General features: G+C 36.5%; 3 protein-coding genes across 3 annotated transcripts in view; 2 read left to right on the top strand and 1 right to left on the bottom strand.

Moving 5' to 3' along the window:
• Positions 1–27352, bottom strand: part of LOC129742247 (tyrosine-protein phosphatase Lar) — a 740954-nt gene that overhangs the window by 590880 nt on the left and 122722 nt on the right. The gene's annotated exons all lie outside the window — the stretch shown is intronic.
• On the top strand, positions 16004–18808 carry LOC129742245 (uncharacterized). The gene has a single exon (XM_055734120.1). It carries the CDS (start codon positions 16004–16006, stop codon positions 18806–18808), a length of 2805 nt encoding a protein of 934 aa, XP_055590095.1.
• Positions 20048–22926, top strand: LOC129744148 (uncharacterized). The gene is made up of 2 exons (XM_055736544.1): positions 20048–22632; positions 22688–22926. Exon 1 carries the CDS (start codon positions 20085–20087, stop codon positions 21798–21800), a length of 1716 nt encoding a protein of 571 aa, XP_055592519.1. The 5' UTR covers positions 20048–20084; the 3' UTR covers positions 21801–22632; positions 22688–22926.

Below are 27352 nucleotides of genomic sequence, written 5' to 3'. Positions count from 1 at the left end.
CAAAATGGAACCTTCCTTAGATTGCCAAAAAACCTGAATTTTTTTCCTGTAGTTTTGTATTCCCCTCTAGTTTAATCTTACTTACTTTTGACGAAATTTTTTTTTGAAAATTTCCAACTCAATTTATTCTTGAACCAGTATTGTATTTTGTTAAAGGTTTGAATACTTTGATTTTATGCTTACCAGTGTGCCCACGACTGCCTATGTACCTGATTTTCAGGATTTGTCTGATTTTTTTAGGCCAATGCTGTTAACCTGATAAACCTTCATTTGTTCCTGATTTTTGGAAAGGAGCCTAATTTTGTCTGATTTAGTAATTTTCATTGAAAACTATACGTTTCAATGAACAGAATGATGTATATTTTCAGTCCAAATCCGTCATAAATTATCAATATGACACTATTGGAAGCTTGGAGGCTTGTAACTTTCTTCAGGCGCATCCAATTAACAAACTTTCTTTTGGGATCTCCCATGATCATGAATTTATGAAACGCTCTCTGAAAGCCCTGACGAAACAAAACACCTTTCAAAGATGTTGAGTGTGAATTTAACACTTTTCACCTAAAATCGTTTTTTCTACCGTCAAATCGTACAAATTTATAAATTCAGAAACATTGTAACGTTACTCAGATATGATACTCAGACAAAATTCAGCTACAATTACTCGTTTTTATGTTAATCAACGTCGAAGCAAAACATCTTGAAAACATGCTTTGGAGAAAGGGTTTCAGATCACTTATCAATTGCAAAAAACTAATCTTTTAGTGCCCAAGAAAGCTTATGCTCAGAACTGTATGTTGGACAAATGGATTTTTTTTAAATTTTTTCAAGATAAGTGGACAGTTGAAGTAATTTTACACATTTTTGTACCATTAGAGTCACGAAGCACATTTGTTAGGCGAATTTTCAATGGTAGGTTTTTTTACTTTTTGTCAATTTGCATTTTTCTAATTATTCTAACGTCTAAACGTACTTTGCACATACTGAAAAGAAAACGATATTTCTAAACAAATTAAATTAAATTAAATTAACAATAAAGGATATTTCGTACCAATTCTACTGAAGTATTTTATTATATTTTCGCTGCGATGTTTCATAAAAATGATAGGTGTATTCAAATTTATTTATCGAATACACAAGTTGCCAATGCACTACATTCTACACAACTTTATTTGTGATCTAAATTGTGTCTTTTAAATGCAAATTTCAAATCTTTTTAAATGAATTCCTGTTCGGAAATCTGGGTGTTTTGGAAAATCTGAATTTTGAATTTCGAAGCCGATTTCATTGAGTTTGGGCGATTTTCTTCTCACTTTTAATTTCTTTTTAATTCTGTTGATGGATACCTTTTTTATAGAGGCCTTTTTTATTTTCAGGTTCATCAATCCTTTTGTTTATACAAATTGTGTCCTATGAGTATTGGTATTCTAACTTTTTTCTATTTTTTTTTATCATCTATTTTGGAGCCAAAGTGAGAACGTTACTCATAGAAATAGTAAGTTAAATATAATTGAATATTTTTCTCAAGTTAAGTAAATCATCGAGCTGAATCGATAGATACCTATAAAACGTATAAAACCTAGAAAAAGTGGTTTAAAATCCATAATTTATAATATCACCATAATCGATAACTGAACATTTTTCTATGTAGGACAATGAAAAGTCAGCAGTTCGGCTGTTTTTATTCAAGCCTGATTTAACCCGATTTTATTATACAATGTTCCCTGAATTTTAAAAAAATATGTTGGCAACCCTGAGTGTCTTTCAAAAATCAGTCTGCAAAATGAAAAATGTTTGTATTTGATAGTTCTCTACTAATATTGAAGATATCGATTTGAATTTTTTACACATGATAGCTGGCAAATAACATCATCTTTTACTTTAAAGTTACCTCTCAGAAATATTCAGTCTTAAATTCTTGAAAGTTCTGCATAGAATTGACTTACAAACAACACCACATAAAATTACCATGTAGGAGCAAATTTCAACACATTACAAAATCATTTTTCTGTCAGACACATGCATTACGATCCGCTTGATAAAGAACAGTGTTGATTTCAAAAATCGGTTGAAAATATCATAAGTAATTCCAATTTTTGGAACCCTGTTCAAGCAAAGATTGTTTTGTACACAACTTTAACCACAGGGGCATTGAATATAACATATTTATATGAAAAATTTCAAATAGACATTGATTGGAGATTTACTATGATCAACAAAAGCATTTTCAAATTGTCAAGCAATTATATGTCTGAAGGTGAATTCTCATTCTTATTCAAAATCAATATTTTTCAACAAGATTTTGCACACCTACATCTTTACTATCTAGAAATATTTCTGCTTATTTACTTTTTTTATGTGAGTTGAATAACGGAAGTTATTGGGGAAACAGTTCAAAAAACATCATTTTTAGACTCATTTTCACCCCGCACTACGGTATTCTTATGAATTTTTCAACCCAGCAAACATGCTGTTTTACCTACCAAAGGGGAGGTAAATAATATACATGCTTAAATTTCATTTCTTTCTGAAGCGACGAAAACTAAGGGAGTTAAGGACATAATGAGCACCCGGGGCATAGTAAGCACCCCTCTTTTCTGCAGATTAACAAATTTTCTCAAAAAAATTTTCATAAGAAACAGTTTCGTACTTCCTCTAGATTTATTTTTTCAGCAAAAAAGCTATGTTCTTATACACTTTACAGAAATACTTAAAAAAAGCCAACGTGGTTCTCAAGTGACGAAATTATTATAATTTTTGAGCAACGGAAAATAAGCTCTTATGATCGTTAAATCATCTTGATCTATAATGTATGCACTGCAATATGATCTTGACATTGTTCCTCAATTTTCACCATCAATAAATCGTGCACTATAATCAAATTTAAAACGCGTTTTTACTTTCACCTGTTGACTCGGGGCGAACAGAGCACCATTGATCGGGGCACGATGAGCGTTTTCTGCCGTAGAATCTAGCAGCGAATTCAACTCGATGTTGTCAACTTAATGGTAGAGCTACAGCTTGACTAGTTTACATCTGACAATTTAGCCTATTGGTATGATGTCGGAGAGGTAATCAGTAGACTCGAGTTCAATTCCTGGTCGAGGTGATTTTTTTCATCTACCATTAATGATCGATTATTTTGATTGTTGCATTATACGGCTAGTAGCATCATCAGCCAAACAAAGCACCAGAAACATATTGTATGAGTGTATGTGATTTGATTGTATTTTACAAAATGACATACAACATTTTGTTTTTGCTTTGTTTGTTAGATCTGAGACTCATCGTTTAGTGCAAAATGCATCGATCATGAATGGTAAATAGAAAAAAAATCTCCTTGAACAGGAATCGAACTCGAGTCTTCTGATTATCTCCCCGACACCTTACTATTAGGCCAAATCGTCAGATGGAATAAATCTAGCTTTAGCTCGATAATTCAGTTCATCGAGTTGAATTCGCTGCTAGGATCTATAGCAGAAAATGCCCATCGTGCCCCGATAAATGGTGCTTCTCATTATGCCTCTACAGTGACTGATGTTCAGCTTTTGGGAACAAAATTTAAAATGGATTTTGGAACGTTTATATCTACTTTTTCAAATTTCAGCCGGTTAGGAAATGTCACGAAACAGTAATGTTTTCTATGATTAAATAAGCATCATAGTTAAGGTGGCGATTATGACCTTATCTCCCCTATCCGGACAAACCTTTGGTTCAAGATAAATATCAGTCAATATCTTCAAATGAGGGATGGTTTAAAACCCTGTATACTGGTATTATCTAAATTTACACCTTGACAATCTTTGTATTCAGAAATCTTTTAAATCTTTTTGTTGTTACTCGATATTGTAACTCTTGTTTATGACCTGAAAATTTTTCATCATCAAATTTGAACGAATATGAAAGACTAGAAAAAAAAACCTATTTAGCCTCGCTCAACCTTTCTATCTTAACTTCTGCTGATTATTTCCTCTCAGCATAGCAGCGACCATTTGCTCATTGACAAATTTATTTTCCGTTCATGACCCGTCCCAATAAAATATTTTGTTCAGTTGGACTCACACGAACATTCAAATGAATGCAAAAATAAAAGAAAGTGATGCACGAACAAAAATCATATTGGCATCAGCCGAGTGAGACGCTCAGTAAGTCGTAATACCAACAAAGGCAGGGGTGTCGAGTTTGAACAATTAAAAAAATAATGTGTTTATTATTGAAACATTTTTTCAATGTCAGATAGAAAATCAATCACCATCGCCCAATAATAATTGAAGTTCTATGTATAACAATATACTAAGCACCTTTACCTTTGTTAACCAAATCTTTACTGATCATTGTTGCTTAGCCTTTAAAAAAAATAAAATTGAGCCAAAAAATATGTTTAAAATTAGTCTATGCTTTTTATATGTGGAGTGATTTTTTTTTTTAAATTTTGATTAAAGTTTAACTTCGACTAGATCGCAAATTGACGCCACCACTAATTGTCGCCATTCTACGTCTCTGCCCTGTCCCAAAACAGCAGCAAGCGTGAAAACGTCTCGTTTGGAGAGTTCTGCTGGTCCAAACGTGTGGTGCATGTAGAAAACCTAAAGTCCTGCCTGAACCGAAAAAAGAGGGCGAGACAAGGTTTCTTCACGAAGAAACCGGGAGTGGGGTTTATGCAACACTCTCGACATGCTTTCCTGAAACCTCCAAGTTCATAAATTGTCCCGAAAGATGCATGATTAAAACTCATTTTGCTTGTGTGTGCGCTCATTGCTGCTCACCGTTGCTCTGTGTGCATTTTATTAGATTACCAATCTAAATGAGTAAACTTCACCGGAACGTACATACCTGTACCAGTTACCTACCCTCTTGGCTAAGAACGTTCTGAAAGGGAGATTTTGGTGACATATTTGTGCATTTTCTTGGATAAATGATGGCGCGCTGGAAGTTGAAGTACTGTGCAGAACGGTAGAGACATGAGTTTAATGAAGATTAAAATCAGGAGGGGACATGTTTAGAATTCAGTTCACTGTGAGAAAATTTCCAAAATTTTCAAAAAAAAACTTATAAATTATCATGTAACAGTTCAAAAATTTCAAACAATCCCACAATACTGTTCCACTTTGTCAAGGTGCATGTTCCGGGACATTGTTTCAATTGATTTTGCGGTCTCGTTTCTAGTCAGCTAGTTTTGGCTGTGGGAAAATGTGGTCCTTCCAAGAAACCACACACTTGACCTGCCATATTCCGATCGGAGGGTTCAAAATTGGGTCAACATCCAAGGGCCGGGCTTCCCTGCATCGCCACCATATTGTCTGCAGTCGACAACGAAAGGACCACAGCAGTCTAAGAAGAAGGACACACCTAGAAGCTGTACCGGTTCCCCTTTTCTAGTCGAGGGTTCACAAAATCCTTTCCAGCTGAAAGAGCTTGAGATTTTTGCAACCTACCGACTGCTGCTGGTGGCGAAAACGGTAAACATGTGGTTACGTTAACAATCAAGATCGTCTATATTGGCCAAGCCAAGATAGAAAAGAGAGTAGCAAGCAAGGACTCTTTTGGCTTGACATTAACATACAACCTTACACAAACATTCTGCTAGGATAGAACACGCATAGAAAGCCGCAGTGCTATTATATTTTATGCAAAACTAATTATTTAGTTTTAATTAAGTTCACGCAACCTAGCCATAGGGTAGAATTAGGGCAAGGTGTTTGCCTAACCGACCCAGGAATCAGTTCGGTTCGTTTCTTGGCAATTACCCACTCTAAAGAGGAAGGAAGTCTGTGTGAGATGCAGAGAATTTTCATCACAGGGGAGGATTTATTTAAAAAAAAAATTCAGTATTGACCACAGCAACTCTTGGTTAAAAAAATGTTGGTTCCTCACTTAGGTCCATATCGATTTTTTTATTTATTTAAAATGGCTCACAGAAATTTTAAGAACGGACAATTGATTACAAGTGTCAAATTTTGTGTAAGGCATAGGCAAAAGGGGGTGTCCATACTTACTGCTTCGTGTTTTTTCTACACACAAAATTTAAACATTACTCCAATCATGAGTTCTCCATATTTCAACGTTATTGGCATTTTCACGTCCCTCCCTAAACGCATTAAACTTTCTATTTCACATTTTAAAATATGATCCTTTTTTAATTTTTTGATTTTAGTGTGTTTAAATTTGATTTAATAAAAAGACGAATAGCTTTTTTATGAGTGTATTCACTATGCTCTTTGCGCCATCTTACCCCGGGTTCGAAAAGTAATTTTTGTATATTTTCATCTGACGAGGTTTTTTCCCTTTTAAATTTCATCGCGAACCAAATGGCCAACAGATTTTCCGGGAAAAGGGCTTTCTTTTATTTTCAAATCAATTTTGCAAGACAAAAACGCAAAAATAGTAATTTTTGAATAGGTATGTGTTCAAATGTGCAAATATGTTCAGTGATTATAATTTTAATGGCATGTTCGGCGGAATGAAAACTAGAGAGAATTTTTATTTCATAGGAATTTGAAAGAAAGGTGGATAGACAGGCATTAGTGCGCCAATAGGAGAAAGCTTGTTAGGTGTTGAAATTTTGGGCTAGAGGGCATGTTGATGAAAAGCTAGTTAGCTAGTGTAGAGCAAAGGCAGGACAATTCATGGAAGCTTGCCCTCTAGCCTAAAATTTCAACGCCTTTCAAGCTTTCTCCTATTGGCGCACTAATGCCTGTCTATCCCCCTTTCTTTCAAATTCCTATAAAATAAAAATTTTCTCTAGTTTTCATTCCGCCGAACATGCCATTAAAATTATAATCATAAAAATTACGGCGATTAATATCATATAACAAATATGTTCAGTGAGATTACTGTATTACTGTAGCTGCTTTGCCAAGCAAAAATTGAGCTAAATATTGCTTCTGTGGTGACATTTTTATTTAACAATCACGGGACACTAAAATATACCCTTCGCGGAATGAAATAATGCTTATTAAGGAGTTTAGGCACAAATATAAAAGCTTCTGATCGGCTTGGTCAGCCTTGTGCTTACGGCAAGCTTTGTGAATATGTCTATCAGTCAGTAGAAAGCTCACTCGAGAAAAAATAACTTTTCGATTCCTTCGCCTACTGGGATTCGAAAAGAAAACACGATTGAAAATCGTACTATGCGATTATTCAGAGGGGCGGGAGAAAGAATGAATATAAATTTCTTGATGACTTGTCTGACAAATATGACAAAAATTTGACAACTGTGGTAAAAAAATGACAAAATTTCGAAAAAAAATGATAAATATGGAAAAAACATGACAAAATTATGACAATATTCAGTATGACCCAAATCTGACTATATAATGACAGCGATCTAACATTGCCCGGTTTTATCCAGGTTTGCCAGGATATTCAATACAAAATTTGGGAACAGTTTCGGCCAGGCCCGGTTGCCCGGATTTCATTCAAAATGCCCGGATTTTTTCAATTTATTTGGCAAATCAAACCCAAATAAGCAATTTGTGTTGTACTTTTTATTTATTCATGCCTCCAAAACAAAATTCTCCGAGCAGTTTTTATGAAAATAATCATGATAGATTTTTTGGATGCCTTGAATATGATTTAAATTTCAAAGTTTTGATAAAAAAAATTTTAGATTTTTTTTCTTGATTTTGGTTGAGTAATTTCTAAATTTTGACAAAATTTGTCCGAATATTGCCCGGATTTCTGGTCGTCAATTTTGAAATCAAATGCCCGGATTTTGCCAGGTTTTTGTATAAAATTGCCCGGATTTGTCCGGCCCGGAAAAGTGCTGAAAAAATTCAGGCAACCTTAATCTAACAAATATGACCAAATTATGCCATAAATATGACAAAAACTGACTATAAAATGACAAAACGTAACAAAAACATAACAAAAATCTGACAGATGAGACAAAAGTTTGACAAACGTGATTAAAATATGACAAAAATTATGAAAAAAAAAATACAAAAATAAAGCAAAATTTTGACAATACGATTTAAAAAAAACATGACAGAAAATTAACAAAATTATGATAATAATTTGACAAATATGACAAAAAATATCTCAAAATTGAGACAAAAATATGACATAACTTAAACAATAAAATGACAAAAATTCGATAAACCTTAGTCAAAAGTATGACAAATGTGATAAAAATGTGACAAAATTGTTACATAAATCTGATAAAAATTACAAAATTATTACAAAAAAATAACGATAAAATGACAAAACATGGCAAATTTATGACAAATGTGGTAAAAACTGATAACAATCTGAAGGATATGACATTAGTCATATTTTTATCACTTTGTCATTATTTTTAATAGTTTGACGAAATTTGTGTTCCTTTGATTTAAAATTTTTGATATATTTTAATTATTATTTTGTCATATTTTTCTTATTTGTGTCATAAATTTGTCTGATTTTTATCACAATTCTATGTCATATATTCGTAAAATTTTACTACCACTCTTGTCATTATTTTGCCAATATTTTGTCATATTTTTGTTATATTTGTCATATTTTCGTCAGTTGTTTACCACATTTCTTATACTTTTGCTAAAATTTTGTCGTTTTTGTCATCTTTTGGTCAAAATTTTGTCATATTTTTATCACATTTGTCATATTTTCGAACGAGTTCTGTTGATATTTTTCAATGTATTCTAGAATTTTAGTCATATTTGTCAGATTTTTGTATTCTTTTTTTTGTCATAATTTTGTCGTAGTTTCATCACATTTGTCATGTTTTGTCGTTTTATTGCCAACTTTTTGTTATTTTTGTGTCATGATTTTGTTACATTTTTGTCGTAATTTTGTCATAGTTTTGTCCTCCACATTCGTCCCACACGTGGTCCAAAATCTAAAAAAGCTGGCAAAAAGTCGATTTTTGAAGCACTCATAATCATCTATCCAAATATTTCATCGTGTTCCGGCATTTTCAGCTACATGAAACCATGAAAATGATGGTCATAAGTTATATATATAATATATATATATTAATATATATTAAAATCGCAAATATATTTTGCTTTGCAATTTTTTATATTTTTGTATGTTATACGATAAATATTTAAAGTATTTTAACTTGAAATAGATATTAAAAAAACTCCTCATAACTCCACTCTAATTTAACGTTGGATAGATTCCCACATTTCTGGACTACAAAATATTGCAAATTGGGCTGCCTTTTTTGCCATTTTTAGAGAACAGTTACAAAGAGTTGAACCACTTTTTTCATCAAATTTGACTTCTGAGCCAATAACTTCCCGGTTCACGAACTAAATTGATATTTAATTGGATCTCTAGGTTGAGTTTTCTCAAAAATCCATTCATAAAACATCTTTTTAATATTTTGAAGCAATATCAGTAAGAATTTCTGTGTTATTTTTTCAATTAACAATAACTCCCGAAACAAAACTAAATTACGGTTTCTCAAATATTCTTCTGATTATTGAGCAAATTATAGAACCGTTTTTGCTGGTCAAAATTCATGAGAACCAATTAAAACTCGAAACATAGTGAAAAACTTTTATGGTATTTTTTTGAATATATGCAATATGAAATAGAACCAAAGGTTAAAAAACTAAAAGTTAAATTAAAAAATTAAGAAAATATGAAGCACAAAGTTTATTTTTCTCGTTTAAAATGTAAATTAAGTGTTTTGTGTTAAAACAACAATTGATAGAATAAATGATCATTTTAAAATAAGCCAACATACTTTTATTTCGAAATTTTGATCAATATTAGCGATATTGTTAAAGAATTCTCATCTGTCATAAAAATTCTATATTGACACGTTTATAAATGAAAAATTTAAAAAAGTGATCAGCACCAGAGCGTTGTCATGTCGATTTATTTTGATTTAATTTCATATGTATTGTAATTTTTAAATAATTTGAGATTCAATGAACCTTTCTAGGATGTGAGAGGTTTTGCAGCAATGTGTTGGGAAATTTTGATACAAGAATTTACTTACTGAGCTTTTACAATTTTTTAAATTCTTACAGTAACAACAAAACAAAAAGTAATTTTACAGAAAATATGAAAATTATATGTTATTTTTAGTGAAATTATGATTATTGCACAATTTTAAAAGTTTTCAGAGCGAAAAATATGGAAAACAGATTTTTGGAATTAAAACGAAATACATGTATGTATAACAGCGTAATTTCTCGAATATTTTCTCTATTTTATATGTTAGGGGCCTTAAGCATCGCGTTTTTCCGCATATTGTGAGCTAAGCAAATCAGGACAATTTTTTTTCAAAGCTGGCAAAAGTTGGGCGTTTATTTTGAAATTTTAAAACACACAAAAAATAACGAAGAAAGTGAGAAAAATCACTTCAATTTTTTTTTATCTGAACACGTGATACGAATCTGTATTGTGATTTTTTTTTAATCAATTTTAATATTTTTATTCTGCAGATGAAGATGTAATGTTCTTCTGTTCTTATTTCGGTCATTTCAATGCGTTCATGAAGTTGTCAAAATGTTTCCACTATTGAAGATCAATTTGAATTTTTAATTTTTAAATAATATGAAAATATCTAGCGAAATACGTGGGTTTTTAACAATGTTCTAGCAATCGAGCCCGAATGTAGTTTTTAATTGACCACTTTTTTGAAAGCCCGAGCATGTTAAAAAAAACTGGAAAGCTTACCCTACAATGAAATATACATGATTCTGATGTACTTATGTTTAGAATTTATCCTCTACTTTTTTTTTTTTTTTTTTTTAATTCAACTTTATTTAAACATATCTTAACCTACATACAACACATCTAGTATTAAACATTCATACAGGACTAGTAGTAAATAGGTAAATCTTTCTTGACAATTGTTGCCTCAACATATATCAAGATATGATTTAAAATGATGTACAAATATCTTCCTGTTATTCCATCTATAATCCCTAATAATTTTCTGGAAGCTATACAAACTAGGATTTTTGAAATGCACAATGTTATAAGCTATTGCTTCAACTACTAACCACAGAACTGCTTTCTTTTTACAATTTTTATCGGAAACTCCATTGAACAAGATTTCATCAGGCGAGTTTAGATTTAACTTGAAGTTAACGTTCACAATTTGTTTAACCCAATTCCACACAACATCAGATCTCACACATTGTTTAATTCTATGAATATTAGTATCAGGTTTACCACACAAATCACAAAGCGGACTTTCAACCCTGTTAGTATAGTTATACAATTTAACCTTATTGGCAATAACGTCATTAAAAACAAGAAAAACCCATGATTTTGCTTCGAGAGTTAGATAGTTTTTACTGATGTTCTCCCATATACTCTCCCACCATATTTCAGGATATTTTTCTTCAATCTGTGGTTTTGTTTGTAGATCATTGATGAATTTTTCATAAAGTTCACGATTTGTATAAATTATATCTTGTGGGAGAAGTTTTGCTGTGTTAATCCACTTTTTAGAGTTTGTTGTTAAGCCTTTTAAATCATTTTTTAGGAAATAATGACCACATCTAGAATCATCCTGTGTTATTAATCTTCTGATAAAGAGAGCTTTACATTGACTTTCAGGGTCCATAAGTTTTAGACCTCCTTTGCAGTAATCCAGATAAAGCTGATTCCTATTAACTTTGAAGAAATGGGAGTTCCATAAGAAAAATCCTGAGAATTTTTTGATTTGTGCAAGGTGGACATTATCAGGAGCAAGAACTTGGGCGACGTACCATAATTTCGATAATAAATACGTGTTGAGAATTAAAACTCTTTCCATCAAATTCAATTTCCTCGAATTATGTATTCGGCTCGTGTTTTTCAGAACATTAATCAGTTTTTCATAGTTCGATACAACCATTTCTTTGTATGTTTCTTTGAAAGTAATTCCCAAAATTTTAAGTTCCTTTTTTTCAGCGATTTGTTGTGGCCCCAGCAAACAATTATTTATACGCAAAAATCCTGATTTTTTTTCATTTAGTTTGATTCCAGCTGTCATTTCAAAATCGGATACTATTTGCAGAACTAAGTCAAATTCTTTATCGTCTCGAATAACCAAAGTTAGGTCGTCAGCATACGCGAATACTTTATGAAAATTTCCATCTATCAAAATACCTCGAAGGTTATCACTTAGTCGACGTATCAATGGTTCGATATACAATGAAAATAAAATCATTGATAAAGGACAGCCTTGTCTCACCGATCTTTGTATGTCAAAGGAATTAGTTAGAGAGCCGTTGACCATAACCTGCGAAGTAGCGTTTGAATAAAGATTTTTCATCATTTTAATAAATTGCTGTGAGAATTCGAATTGACGTAAAACATTCCATAATTCAGAATGATTCACTGAATCAAAAGCTTTTTGCAAATCAATCGTTAAAATCGCGTATTTGACTGTTTTAGACTGCTGTGCTTTTAAAATTAATGTTCTTAGTCGATCCAAATTGGTGATACAGGATTTTTTCCCAACACCGGCTGTTTGGCCTTCACCTAGGAGATTTTGGGTATAATTTGATAATCTATTAGCAATGATCTTGGCAAAAATTTTGTAATCAGTGTTCAATAAACTGATGGGTCGATAGTTATCAAGATCGTTTAAGTTTCCTGTTTTATGAATAAGCTTGATCACACCATTCGCAAAGTTTTCTTGCATCATTATTGTTCCATTAAGAAAACCATTGAAGAGTTTCAGCATATCATCTTTAAGAAATTCTAGATACTGATCATAAAATTCGTATGTTAGACCATCTGGTCCAGGTGTTTTCTTCTTATTTGAATTTCTAATTGTTTTTCTCAGTTCTTCTTCCTCGATAGGGGCCATAAGGGTTTCATTTTGATCATTTGACAGAAATTTACTGATATTTTCAAATCGATTCGGTGGATTTGAAAGTGTAGGCTTACCTCTGAAATTTTCTTTGAAGTAATCAAAAACTATCTGTTTCGTGTCCCTATTATTGTTCGAGTCTAACTTTAACTTAAGCTTTTGAGTGTCCTGTTTCAGAATCTTTGACATTTGAAAAATACTTAGCTTTTCATTTTCAAGCATGGTGGATGGCGGGAAACGACTTATGTAGTGTGAAATGCGTGTTTGTGCGTCTGATAGAATGGCCGTTTTAATTTCTTTCATCTCATTTAATACGTTTTCTCCTTCAGCTTGTCTTTTCATCAGCTCATCAAGTTTTCGGAAATGTTTAGCTTTATCAATTGAATTTTTTTGGTTTAAAACAAAAGATTTCGTTTTAAAGAATTGTTTGGTCTTTGATTTGAAATCATATGACCACCATTCAGAAAAATTGTTACAGTATTTTTTTCTTTTTTTCAAGTCACAGTAGGTATTTTTATAATCTTGAAAGCAGGCTTCATTTCTCAACAAGTGATCACTAATCTTCCAATAGCCACGTCCCCACACTGGAGCAACTTCGTCAGGATTTATTCTAAACGTTAATATTATTCCGTGATGGTCAGAAAAGGTAAGTGGATATGTTTCAAATTTTGCAACGCGTTTAGAAAAATCAGAGTCAACGTAGAATCTGTCCAGCCTCGAGGCAGAAGATAATCTATAAAATGTGTAACGGTGATCATTTTGACCAACATCTTTCAATTTAAAGAGATTTACAAAATCTCGTAAGCCATTGCAAAACTGATTAGAATGACCTCTGCTATCTTTAGCATCTAAAACACAATTGAAGTCCCCTCCCACAAGAGTCCATTTAGCATTAAACTTATTCAAATGTGGAACAATTGTTTCTCTAAACAAAACTTCTCTTTCTTTTTTTCCTTGAGATCCTGAGTGGGCGTAAACATTTATTATATTTATATTATCCAAAATAATCGAACAAATTCTCCCAGTGGGATCTAGCAAAGGTTCAGCAAAATCAAGAGTTTTTCTTACCAATATTGCAGTTCCTACATTGTCTTGGCTCCTATTCACATAAGCATGAAAACTCGGAAGAAACCCAAAATCATTGAAAGCGACTTCTTGTAACAGAATAACATCCAAATCATTAAGTATAATGAACTCTTTGAGTAACTCTTTTGGAAACTGTTAGTCGATAAGCAAAATATTTAAATTTAAGTAAAATATGCAATGATCACCACTATTTGAGGATCACTGGAGTTGCATAGTACTTAACATTTCCACAAGAACTCACTACACAATTGTATCTAAATGAACACTGCACACGAACGATACACGAAGAGATACATATAACCCCCAGTAGAATAGGTAGATAGATCGTTAGAAGACAACACAACAGTCAGTATCCTACCGATAGAGCTCAAATAAAGGTTGAGATTAACTCTCGCGTTTTGCTAGTTCCAAAAATAAAGTGTTTTTAAGAAGTATTACATAAAGGTTGTGAATAAGTGGTGGAAAGAAAAGGACTTGGACTACATATACAGGACGAAGGACATTTAGGACGGTTAAGGATTGGAAGGCGGTGGATTGTAAGCAGTAAGGATAAAAGAGGATCGAGTTGGAAAGAAACGAAAAGGAGAACACAACGTAGGACAAAAAAGGTACGTGGAGAAGTGGTTTGGAAACTTCGGAAAGGCCGTTTAAAGATTGCTCAACCCGCGAACCGTATCCCACAACATTGTTCCGCGAACTTTGATGGCGCCTAGGCCATATTAACTGGCTGCTTTGTGGCGACACAAAAGGTGAAATATTTCAACGGCTCACTAATTCCACCACCACCACCCCCGGATTATCTGGTGCAACTCTTGTGGTTTTATCTGCATGCCTGTCGCACGTTGTTGATACACTACGCAGTGTAGCAGTTAATGGGAACAAGGTGTGCTTTGGTGAATGTTACATCGCACGAAGGACTTGCAAGTGGAAAACATTTTTATCGTCGACTATCGGTAGTATTAGTTCCGGAAAGAAAGCGCACCCCAAGTAGCCAACGTGTAGAACATCGTTGTTTGGATTATTCGAAGGGCAACGATAGACTGATCAACTGGCTGGATATTTGTTTTGATTGGATCTGATCAAAACTCGGAATTTCATCGGATTGGTTCATTAGCTTCGGAAGGATTCGACTGGATTCGGTCATCATCACGTGCTTGTTCGTGCTATATTATACAAGGCCTGTTGTAGACAGACCTCAGGAAATTCCACGTCGGGTCACCAACAGAGCTGAATAGTGGGCAACAAAGCTGATCGGTAGGCAACGAACATCTAGCGGAATCGGTTGGACTCGGGTCGACGCACGTGAGGATTCGGGTGATCCATCGTTGCTGCTTCCTGCGGTTGAAATTGAGATACAAGGCCTATTGTAGACAGGCCTCAGGTGAGTGCCTGTCCAATCTATTTATCGTCTAGTTTGTTGTGCTACTGGGTTTGCATTTGCTTATTTCATATTGGGCGGTATTGTCTCTACGCGAGATTAACTACGGACGGATCGTACGTACGGACTACGGGCGGACGAGGCAAACGTGGAAGAACGATCTATTGGTTTCGGTTGGGCTCGATCTACCACACGCAGGCCTCAGGGCGAAGGGTGTGGACTTCAGCATATAAGCAAGGAAGGTGTTTCAGTGGCGAATAGTATATGGGCTGGCGGTGCGTTTAGTACTGCACATCTGCATGCCAAATTTGAATACGGGAGCGGATATAAATTTAAATTCAAGGCCTGTTGTTGACAGGCTACAGGTTAGTAACTGTCCAACATTTTTTACCGATTCTTGGTGGTGCTGCGTGAGATATTTTTTATTTCTTTTTATTGATTGATTTGGCGGGATCGACTCTGGAATCTTCTTGCAACAATTCGAGCATTTGGCTACACTTATCGTTGGCTCGGCATACTTTGGGAGGTCCCAGTAAACTAATAGTGTGGGTATGGCTACAAAAATAAAAGAAAAGATTAAAAAGCGTGAACGCATTTTCGCTGCTCTGGATCGTCATGTGCGCTTTTTGGAAGCATATGATCCCCAGGTGCAAAAAGGGCAAGTTCAATCCAGATTGGACAAATTAGAGGATTCTTGGGCAGAGTTTAAAGAGTTGCAAGAAGAAATATCGGAGCTTGATACGAAGGGTGAAATAGAGGCTGAGACCAACATGAACTATGAGAAATTTGAAGAAAGTTACTTCGAGATTCGGGCAGCTTTACTAGATAAATTGGAACCTACGTCGCTAGCTCCAAATCTGGATAATTCAGGTCGGAATGGAAGTGCATTGGGTATGCACACAGGAGTTCGGTTACCTCAAATTTCCTTGCCGGAGTTTGATGGGGATTATAAAGGGTGGCTATCTTTTAAATCAACTTTCGTTTCGTTGATACACGAGTCTTTCGAACTCAGCGACGTACAGAAATTTCATTATTTGAAATCTGCCCTGAAGGGAGAGGCGGCGAAGTTAGTCGAATCTCTTACCATCACTAGTGGGAACTACACCATAGCATGGGACACCATCACCAAGCGCTACTCCAACGAATACCTATTGAAGAAACGACATCTGCAGGCGCTAATGGAGTTTCCGAGGATTGAAAAGGAATCAGCCGGGCAGATCCATGGACTAGTGGACGAGTTTGATCATCGGCTCAAAATATTGAAACAGCTGGGCGAGAATACGGACTATTGGGGCGCGATGATTGTTCATTGGATGTGCTCCAAATTGGACTCGCGCACGCTGCAGCTGTGGGAGGATCATGCAGCATCTATAAAGGATCCCACGTTCAAGATGTTAGTGGAGTTTTTGGAAAAACGTACCAGGGTTTTGGACGCTGTGCTATCCAACACAAGCAACAGTTCGGTTCAACCCAAGACAGAATTCAAGCGCGATCGAGTGGCTGTGCATGCTTCTACGGAGAGCGGAAAAGGGGATAATACTTGCCAGTGTTGCGGTGAACAGCATTATTTGGTGCGGTGTGTGAAGTTCCAGGGTTTCGGGCTGAAGGAAAAATTGGACTTCGTCAACGGAAAGCGGCTATGCAGCAACTGCTTCAAAGCGGGTCACTGGGTGCGTGATTGCAACTCAAAATATAGCTGCAAGACATGCGGGAAGAAACATAACTCACTAATTCATCCGGGGTTTCAACCCAATAGCGGTGGAAGCAATAACAATAGCGGATCAAATGGTAGCAGATCATCCAGCAATGCCGGGAGGAATGGTGACGCAGCAAAGACACACGTTGCAGCCGAAGCAGCAGAGGAAGTGCAAATGGAAGCAGGTGAAGGAACTTCGGCAGGATCGTACAGCGTAGGGACGAGGAAGGATATTTCGAGCTCCAAGGTTTTTCTGTCAACGGTGGTGGTAGCGATTCGCGATCAAAATGGTGAGAAGCAGCTAGCACGGGCGTTACTGGACAATGGATCCCAAGTCAACGTGATGAGCGAGCGGCTTTGTCAAATGCTGAAGCTGAAGCGTCGGGCGATTTGTGTTCCAATAACTGGAGTCGGGCAATCCGAATCAACAGCGCGGCATGCAGTCAGTACAATGATAAGTTCCAGAGTCACGGATTTCTCCATCGGTTTGGATTTTCTGGTTTTGCAACGGGTGACATCGGAACTTCCCTCGGTAACTGTGCCTATATCACATTGGAACATTCCTAGCGATCTTAAGATGGCGGATCCTCAATTTAACATAAGCGGTCGCATCGATATGTTACTGGGAGCAGAACATTTCTTTACTTTCCTAATCAACAAAGAGGTGAAAAGGATGGTCTTGGGTCCAAAGCTTCCAATACTAGTGGATTCTGTTTTCGGGTGGATTGTTTCTGGTCGGGATGAAAGTCTTCAACAAAATGGATCGGTTCGATGCTGCACGGCAACCACTACCGAAAAAATAGAAGAGCTATTGGAGAAGTTTTGGAAGGTGGAAAGCTGTGATGATCAACCTGCCTGGTCCAAGGAGGAACAAGACTGCGAGGAAGACTTCAAGCAGACGCATTCCAGAACTGAAGATGGTCGGTACGTAATTCAGTTGCCGAAACATGTCAATTGGGAACGGATGTTGGGAGATTCGAGAGTGATGGCGTTGGACAGGTATCGGAAACTGGAGAATCGTTTGGATCGGAACCCTAGCATGAAGGAACAATACCACGCATTTATGCAGGAGTACTTGGATATGGGGCATATGCGAAGGATAACGGATGCGGAATTACAATCAGAGGCTAATGCAATGGATCAACCGAAGGTGTTCTATTTGCCGCACCACGCGGTTATGAAAGAATCAAGCACTACTACGAAAGTGCGAGTCGTATTCGATGCTTCGGCACGCACGGACAGCGGATATTCACTCAACGATGTACTCCTGAAAGGACCTGTTATTCAGGATGACATATTGAATCTCCTAGTTCGCTTCCGCAGGCATCAGGTGGCGCTTGTGGGAGATGTGGAAAAAATGTATCGGCAAGTACTTCAGGCCATCAATGACGCTCTTCGACTTCGGATTTTCTTCCGGTTCACCAGGGATGGTCCGATACAGGTCTATGAATTGCTAACTGTGACATATGGACTCACGCCGTCATCTTTTCTGGCAACTCGGGCTCTGACGCAGTTGGCTGAAGATGAAGGACAGGAAGGAACAAAGGCTCGTCTCGCACTGCAAGAGGATTTCTACGTCGACGATTATATAGGAGGAGCATCAAATGTGGACGAAGCCATCGAATTACGAAAAAGTTTGACGTCATTAATGGCTAAAGGAGGATTTCCAATCCGGAAATGGTGCTCAAATAAACCGGAGGTTTTGTCCGGTCTACCTGAGGATCAATTGGGGACCAACCTCACGATAACCTTTGATTTGAATCCCGATGAGAAGGTTAAAACTCTAGGGATAACTTGGGAACCTAAAGCAGATCAACTCAGGTTCATATACAGTGTTGAAAATGAAAATGGCGAATGGACCAGGAGGCGTATAGAGTAAAGTGGGGCAAGAGTACGCACTTAGTTGTGTACTTATTGTATCTCTTCAAAGAACAAAGTATCGATTATAGTAATTAAACCAAATTAAAGTAAGGCTCTTAACCTTGATTGTATGACGCAAAAAGTTTTGATTATGTTTGTAATCAATGATAAAAAATCATATTTTTCAAGAATTACCAAAGCGTACTCTTACCCCACCAGTGGGGCAAGAGTACGCATGAGGTGGGGCAAGAGTACGCATATAATAAGCTCATTTTAATCCATTCTGGTCCGGTGTAAGTGAGGTCTTGAATCATTATAATCGTTTATTGAACAAAACAACCTTTATTTCATAAACAATAGTTAAAATAAAACAGTGTTTTTATGGGTAACGCTGTTCGCTTCAGCAAAGGCAAAGGCGAATCACTGAAAGTTAGACCGTAAAAAGCACTGTGCAGCGCTCTGCAGTGATTTACGATCCTCTGACTGCTGAGGGGTAAAAACTGAAGTGAATTGTCCATGGCTTTCAGCACCGAATCCCTGGTCGAGAAAAATGATTGTTATTCACAATTCAATACAAAAATATCTTCTGTTGAATACATTCTTAAGGCGTTTACGCAAGGTTGATTCCGAAGTCCCGAGGCTTTCAGCAATCCGGCGCTTAGATTCTCCGTCCTTCAACCGCTGCCTGGCGTTTTCCAACATCTCCGGAGAGCCAATCTTCCGGCTGGTTTTCCCTTTGTACGTCCTGATTATTGAAAACATGATTATTCTTTGGGTTAGCTTTCCAAATGCTATAAAAAAGACGAAGGAAACCAACGCGTACTCTTGCCCCACCAAACGTGCGTACTCTTGCCCCCTACGACCATTTGTGAAAAAAGCTAAAAGTGCTAAATATTCCGATCATATCCTGGCATGAGTATTCCACAGATTTAATCTATATTAATTATGTGTCCTTTGTCACGTATGCAGATTTGATTAGCGAATTTCCACGAAGCGTAATAATGTTTCCAAATACGCATAAAATTACATAAAAATTGGAAAAACTAAAATTTATCTCATTTCTCCGACGTGCGCGAACCAAACCACAAACAAAAACACGTAAGATCAGCTGACTCGATGACCTGTCAAACCGGTACAGTGTTGCTAGTTTCAGTGTTGTCGTTTACTGTAAAAGCCTAGTGCGTACTCTTTCCGCCTGCGTACTCTTGCCCCACTTTACTCTACTGTCGGCAATCGCTAAGTTGTTTGACCCCCTCGGATTAATTTCCCCCGTAATAGTTACCGCAAAAATAATAATGCAGGAACTGGCACTACTTCATACGGGATGGGATGCTCCGGTACCACCAGAACTACAGCAGAAATGGCAGGACTTCCATCGCCAATTGTCAAAATTAGCAGAATTCTGCATACCCAGATTTGCTTTCATACCCGAATACGTTGATGTACAGCTCCATTGTTTCGCCGACGCATCGGATCTTGCGTATGGAGCTTGTATATATGTTCGTTCCAGTGATCGACAAGGCAACGTACGCACCGAACTTTTGTCATCGAAATCTAGAGTCGCGCCTTTGAAGCGACTCACAATTCCAAGACTAGAACTCTGTGCAGCTAGGGAAGCTGCCCACCTATACCAGACAGTAAAAAAGGCCCTCAATTTGGAAAACGTGCAAGCATATTTCTGGTCGGACTCAACTGTGGTGTTGCACTGGTTAAAAGCTCCACCCAACTCGTGGAAGACCTTTGTCGCAAACCGCGTTTCAGCAATCCAGACAACTACGTACGGACACCCATGGCTGCATGTGGCAGGCAAAGAGAACCCCGCCGATCTTGTATCCCGCGGAATGAAGGTCGAGGATTTCCTGGAAAGTGACCTTTGGAAGCAGGGTCCTTTTTGGTTGAAGCAGTCACCGGTGAGATGGATGACTGAAGATGCTGGATCTCCACCCGAAGAAGCAGATTTGGAACCCCGAGCAGTCACTCAAGCTACCGCAGCAACACAAGAAACCAGCTTCATCTTCTCGCTTCGATCTTCTCTGATTCCCTTGGTAAGATTAGTTGCACTGTTCCGACGCTTTGCTGCCAATTCTCGAAAATTCAGCCACAAAAATACTTCGTCATTTCTAACGATGCAAGAGATCAATTCAGCGAAAATGGCTCTTGTAAAACTGGTTCAAGAGGAATGCTTCCAAGAGGAAATCAAATCCTTGAAAAGGCTCTACCATGTTCCACACAAATCTCCTTTGAAACTACTCTGTCCTTTCCTGGATAAGGATAACATTATCAGAGTTGGCGGTCGTCTACGGAATTCGCTAGAGAACTTCGCAACAGTGCATCCAGCTGTACTTCCAAAGTCGCATGTCTTCACTAGCCTTCTCATCGATTATTACCACCTTCAAACCCACCATGGAGGATGCCAAGTAACGTTAGCGGTCATGAGACAGGAATTCTGGCCAATCAATGGAAAAAGAGCGGTCAGTTCCGTCCTTCGAAACTGTCATCGATGTTTCCGTGTGAACCCCAAGTCGATTGAACAACCGATGGGTCAACTTCCGTCCACACGAGTCCGCCCAGCTCGTCCATTTTTGATAACTGGAATTGACTTTTGTGGACCTTTCTACTTGAAACCCCCTCACCGCCGAGCAGCCCCTCCAAAATGCTATATTTCGGTATTTATTTGCTTCACGACAAAGGCAATACACCTTGAACTGGTTATGGACCTATCAACCGCTGGATTCTTAGCTGCACTTCGTCGGTTTATAGGACATCATGGACTTCCATCGCAAATTCACTCAGACAACGCGACGAACTTCCAAGGATCAAAGCACGAGTTATACGAGTTGTACAAGGGAATCAACAGCAAGACTGGACAACACGAGATCGGATCGGAGCTAGCCCAGCAAGGAATTTCCTGGCACTTCATTCCACCCCGTGCTCCCAACTTCGGTGGATTATGGGAGGCAGCCGTGCGCTCAACCAAGACCTGCCTGAAAAAGGAAATTGGAACCAACTAACTAAGCCATGAAAATTTTTGCACTCTGCTAGTTCAAATATCCGCCGCCCTAAACTCTAGACCTCTAGCCCCATTATCTGATGACCCAAGAGATTTAGATGCCCTCACCCCAGCTCATTTTTTAATAGGGTCGTCTATGAAAGCCCTCCCTGAGCCCGATCTTACCGCCATACCCACAAACCGCCTAGCTCACTATCAGCAACGACAGCAGATGTTTCAACGATACTGGCAACGCTGGAGCCAAGAATACATCACGGGACTGCAACAAGCGACCAAGAACCTTCAGCCCAGCATCATCAGCATCGGCAGCATAGTGATTCTACGGGAAGACAATTCGCCACCACTACAATGGCCGCTAGCGAGAATAGTCGAGGTACACCCAGGCGCAGACGGAGTGGTACGAGTGGTCACAGTCAAGACGTTCAAGGGGACGTACAGGCGTCCGGTCAACCGAATTTGTCCATTACCCAACGAGGACTCTGCAGAAGCTCCATGATTTTTTTGAAGAAGAAGCAAAATTTTGAATTGAAATTGAATAGCTAGGATAAGATAGGTGTTAGTTGAAACATAGTTTCAAGGGGGCTGGAAATGTTAGTCGATAAGCAAAATATTTAAATTTAAGTAAAATATGCAATGATCACCACTATTTGAGGATCACTGGAGTTGCATAGTACTTAACATTTCCACAAGAACTCACTACACAATTGTATCTAAATGAACACTGCACACGAACGATACACGAAGAGATACATATAACCCCCAGTAGAATAGGTAGATAGATCGTTAGAAGACAACACAACAGTCAGTATCCTACCGATAGAGCTCAAATAAAGGTTGAGATTAACTCTCGCGTTTTGCTAGTTCCAAAAATAAAGTGTTTTTAAGAAGTATTACATAAAGGTTGTGAATAAGTGGTGGAAAGAAAAGGACTTGGACTACATATACAGGACGAAGGACATTTAGGACGGTTAAGGATTGGAAGGCGGTGGATTGTAAGCAGTAAGGATAAAAGAGGATCGAGTTGGAAAGAAACGAAAAGGAGAACACAACGTAGGACAAAAAAGGTACGTGGAGAAGTGGTTTGGAAACTTCGGAAAGGCCGTTTAAAGATTGCTCAACCCGCGAACCGTATCCCACAACATTAACATTTATCGTGATTGAATTTAAGTTGATGGAAGCTATCTTTCTTGTAAAGATCATGTTGCATTGAATCAATCACGAAATGGAACAACACAGAACATCAAATACCAAAACCGTCACCAAACACAAAACATAAACACAAGTCAGCTCATTTCCCACCCCAGTCATCATACAAAAAACGTCTGCGTGAGTTTGGATCATCTCACTTGTTAGACTTCACCTTCTCATCATCTACCCGACTGCGTGATCTGGTTCTCGCAACCGATCTCTCCATATTATTACCTCTTTCTTGTGATGCTTTCGCAATAATCTGCAAAGGGTTTATCGAATCAACACCACCTGCTTTATACAACTTCTTCCTATTTCGCTCGATAGTACGGAATCCTCTCGCATCACCATCCGTATCCGAAGTCGACCTCTCTGCGCTGAGTAATGGCCGCTTACCGAGTTTCTCTCCAACCTTCTCCGTATTCGATGTTTCCATCTCTTCGTCACTCGTTTCAGATCCCATCTCTTGCTCATGTTCCGCTTCGTTCCGGGGTACTGCGATGCTAGATTCATCTCTCGATGACTTGAGCACCTCCATGTTCAACTGTAGCTTTTCCGATTTTTCTTCCACACGTTCATTCGTAAGGTTCCCAACTGTTTTCACTGCATTAGCGTACGAGATCGATTCTAGTTTTTTCTGGTTTTCACTGGTTTCAACAACATTGTTAGCACTACTTGCACTTGGTCCACCACTTTTGGTCTGTTTTTTTGGACAATTGACCTTCAAATGCCCTTCTTCCTTACAAATGAAGCATTTAAACTTCAATCCTTCATAATATATGCGTCCCCTACGGTTCATGAAATACAATGTCGACGGTATATCCTTCTTGATGTCCATATATACACCCCGTACACCTGTAAACAGATTCAGCTCCAACTCTGGGGGAAACTTTTCTCGCACCGAACGTTTCACGTTTCCATATTTACCGAGAACTAAGGAAATTTCCAAATCTGAAATTTCAGGTGGCAGATCAAAAATTCTCACATAACGCAGGCATCCACCTGCTACCGACATTTGAACTTGTACGGTGATTCCATTCGAGTAACGGAATTCCTGGTTCTCAGGGTTTTGAAGGAGGGCCTCCTTCATATCTTGTTCTGTTTTGAACTTGATACAGACAAAACGTTCATCCGATATTTTGTAGATGGACTCCATTTTGTTTTTATCTGCGTCGAATTCCTTGACAAAACGAGCCATCTCCACAAGCGTGGGACCAGCCGCATTTTCCGGGAACCGAAACACCAGCGTATTTTTCACAACTCCGTCAGACATTTCCAGGCCTTGAAAATTCAAGGAAATATGATCGAAGAACAAAAGGGGGGCAAATCCCCACTAGTGACCGCGTGGTTTGAGTTAGTTCACAATAACGTTTGCTCGTCTCTCAAAAACACAACTGCTCACTCAAGCGTCTGATCGTAAAACGCTACTGACGTAAATATCCTGAATTCAGCTTATCATTTCCAATTAACCATCCTAAAATTATTTTATCTTTTCAATCAATCATTTCAATCTCATAGTTGAATTCCGAATTTCATTGAGTTATCCCCTAAACATGAATATTTCGATGTTTTTTTATCTTATCGTTTTTCAGATTTTACAAATAGAGATTGAATTGATTGAGATTTTTAAGTCTTGTGTTTTCATAATGTTTCTGACTTTGAGAACTCGAGATCTCTTTTTAAGGTACAAGACTTATGTGGATTCCAAATCTAATTTTTTTTTATAATTAATGATTCTGTTTAGACATTTAATACCCACTCTGGCTTAATGTTTGGAAATGTAGCTTTTTTCACATTTAGAAGCATATTTTGATAAAAGTAGCTGTTTTCAATATTTGATCTGATAAGGATCATATTTTGTTAACTTAAAATTGTAATCCACATTACATTTTTTAATTTATTAACAAATAAAATGAAAACGATTTTTTCTGTTTTAAGATATAAAATTGGAATAAACATTTGGATGATGATTTTTTTTTAATTCCTGCTATTGGTCCGATTGTAAATTTAATTCTGAATTTTTTAAGTGATTTTGATATGTAATTTGTTTCCTTAAATCTTAATTTGAAATAATGGATTATTTTGAGCCACTCAACTATGGCTCTGAATAAAATCTGATTTTAAGGTTTGAAATTTACTCTTTATTTAAATACCTGTATACCATGGAATTTGCATTTTATACTTTAGTTTAATTTTTTAAACTTTGAATTCTAAGTCTGAAATGATAATGTTACTTCCGAATTGTCAATAGGGAAATATTTAATCTGTTTAAGATGAAGCCCATACTAGGCGTTCAATGGTGAAATCAAAAACATTTTTTAACTCTTTTAAATCAGAGAATTTTACTATAAAAACGAGTTTTTATATAAATCGAGAATTTAGAAATTTTGCTTTCAAAAGCTCTAATAAGAGTTGTTTTTCCGATAAATTGATTAGCTTTTCCGCAATGTTTGCACGTGTTTTACAAACAACATTTCATTTTAAAATACTAGAAACTACCTTTACGCAGACATAATCGTTATTTGAAGGAAATATACTTAACTCATTTCCAGTTTCTTAGCAATATTATGTTTTCTCCGAGATGTTATACAAATACAAACATATAATCGATCCATAAGGACACCCCGAGAAATAATTCCCCGGGCCCCTCCATGGCTTAATCCAGCGCTGTAAATATTGAAAAATGTTTCAAAATATTCTGAATAAAATCAACAAAAAAATTCATAATTGCGTTCAAAAATTGAAACATTTTTTAACTCAAAAAAATTATAGTTTGAACTCGTCATAAAAATATGCAATGATATTGCTTTACAAATCTGTTAAGTCAACATTACCCATTTAGGGCCAACAAAAAATTAGGAATAAAATGAATTTTGAGTTGAAAATACCAAACGATTACAGTACGCAGATTATGGTTGGTGCAATTATAGTTTCTTGATTTTTTCTCTTTAGGAAAATCAAGACTACTTGAAATTAGAGATGTACCGAACGGCCAAACCGTCGAATATTCTGTTGTTTTTAAATAAAAATTCAAAAGATGTTATTTCATTTTTCTTTTATTTCTTCCATCTTAATGCCCCTCATGTTATGAGTCGATTATTTTCATTTGATCTTCTTAATGTAGGGGTCTCTTTGATTTTCAAAATGTCACCAATAGCTGAAAGGACATCAAACGACCCAAAGCGATTACTATTAGAATCCAGTGAAATCTGGACAAAACATTTCGAACAGATGCCAAGCTATTCGAAATTGGTTATAAGATGTCAAATTAGATGAATATCGACCTTAACTAAATATCTTCAAAATATTTGTTCGAAAGAACGATGATCTTTAACCTTAAGCATACCAAATTTTCTACTACACGTATCCACATGGCTGGGCAACTCTGGCCGATTTTTGTAAAATTTGTAAAAATAAAAGACAAACCTGAGCAGAACCAAGGAATTATTCATAAACATACAAGATAAAAAAGAAAGAAAATTACTAGAAATTTAAAGTGTTCAATGAATCAGAGCAGCAGTGTTAAAATCGTATCTAAGTATAAAACAAAAATTGGCGTTCATTCATTTCTAAAGAATCATTTGTGTACACAAAATGAAAAAAAATTAAAAGAGAAATTCTAGTTTTTAATTTGATTTAGTAAAAAATTTAAATAAATCTGCCGAATATCTCGATGCCTCTCTACTTAAAAAAAAGTGTGTTTTTTAAGTAATTTCTATGCTTATATCTCACGATTCTATATTCAAGACATACAAGTTAGGGTGGTCCAAAAAAGTATGTATTCCGAAATCAATACTTTGTTACAAAACAGAAGGCATAATGCAGATTTTCGGCTCAACTGATCAACTTTAGGGGGTCAATGAATGGGATTTTGATAATATTCATTCTAACCGTACAAAAATTACATTTCTGCTCTAATTTTATCCAAAACAAGACGTTCGTGAAATAATGGCTAGAAGGTGAAAATCAAATATTTAGAACATGCATCTTTCTTAAAAAAAAAATTGACAATAAGCCCACTGATAGGCCAGTGAACAATTTGAAACTACAACGTTTGGATTCTGGAATATAATTCTGTTTTAAAACCACCCCAATGCAAATAGATGTATGTATATAAGCTGGTTTTATATAATACTAGCTGATTTTACCCGGCCTTGCTCGGGTTCGCATAAAATATAAATCAAAATGAGTCGTTTGACTTTTCAAAATTTTGGAAGCTTTATATTCATCATGATTAAAAATTTGGCGCATGTTTAGCCATATAAAGTTTGTTAGTCTTTTTAGAGTTTTTTTTTTTTTGAGATTATCACTGTGTTTATCGTTTTCATATTTAAGAAAAACTTATAAGTGTCAGGTTTTAATTTA

This window comes from Uranotaenia lowii, chromosome 2, assembly GCF_029784155.1.
Source record: "Uranotaenia lowii strain MFRU-FL chromosome 2, ASM2978415v1, whole genome shotgun sequence".
Lineage (NCBI taxonomy): Eukaryota > Metazoa > Arthropoda > Insecta > Diptera > Culicidae > Uranotaenia > Uranotaenia lowii.
The sequence above is the reverse complement of the archived record's forward strand: the minus strand, read 5'-3'. Positions and strand labels throughout refer to the sequence as shown.

Excerpts from the sequence above, each read along its gene's own strand:
- LOC129744148 (XM_055736544.1), top strand. The coding sequence starts at position 20,085 with ATGCAGGAACTGGCACTACTTCATACGGGATGGGATGCTCCGGTACCA.
- LOC129742245 (XM_055734120.1), top strand. The coding sequence starts at position 16,004 with ATGAACTATGAGAAATTTGAAGAAAGTTACTTCGAGATTCGGGCAGCT.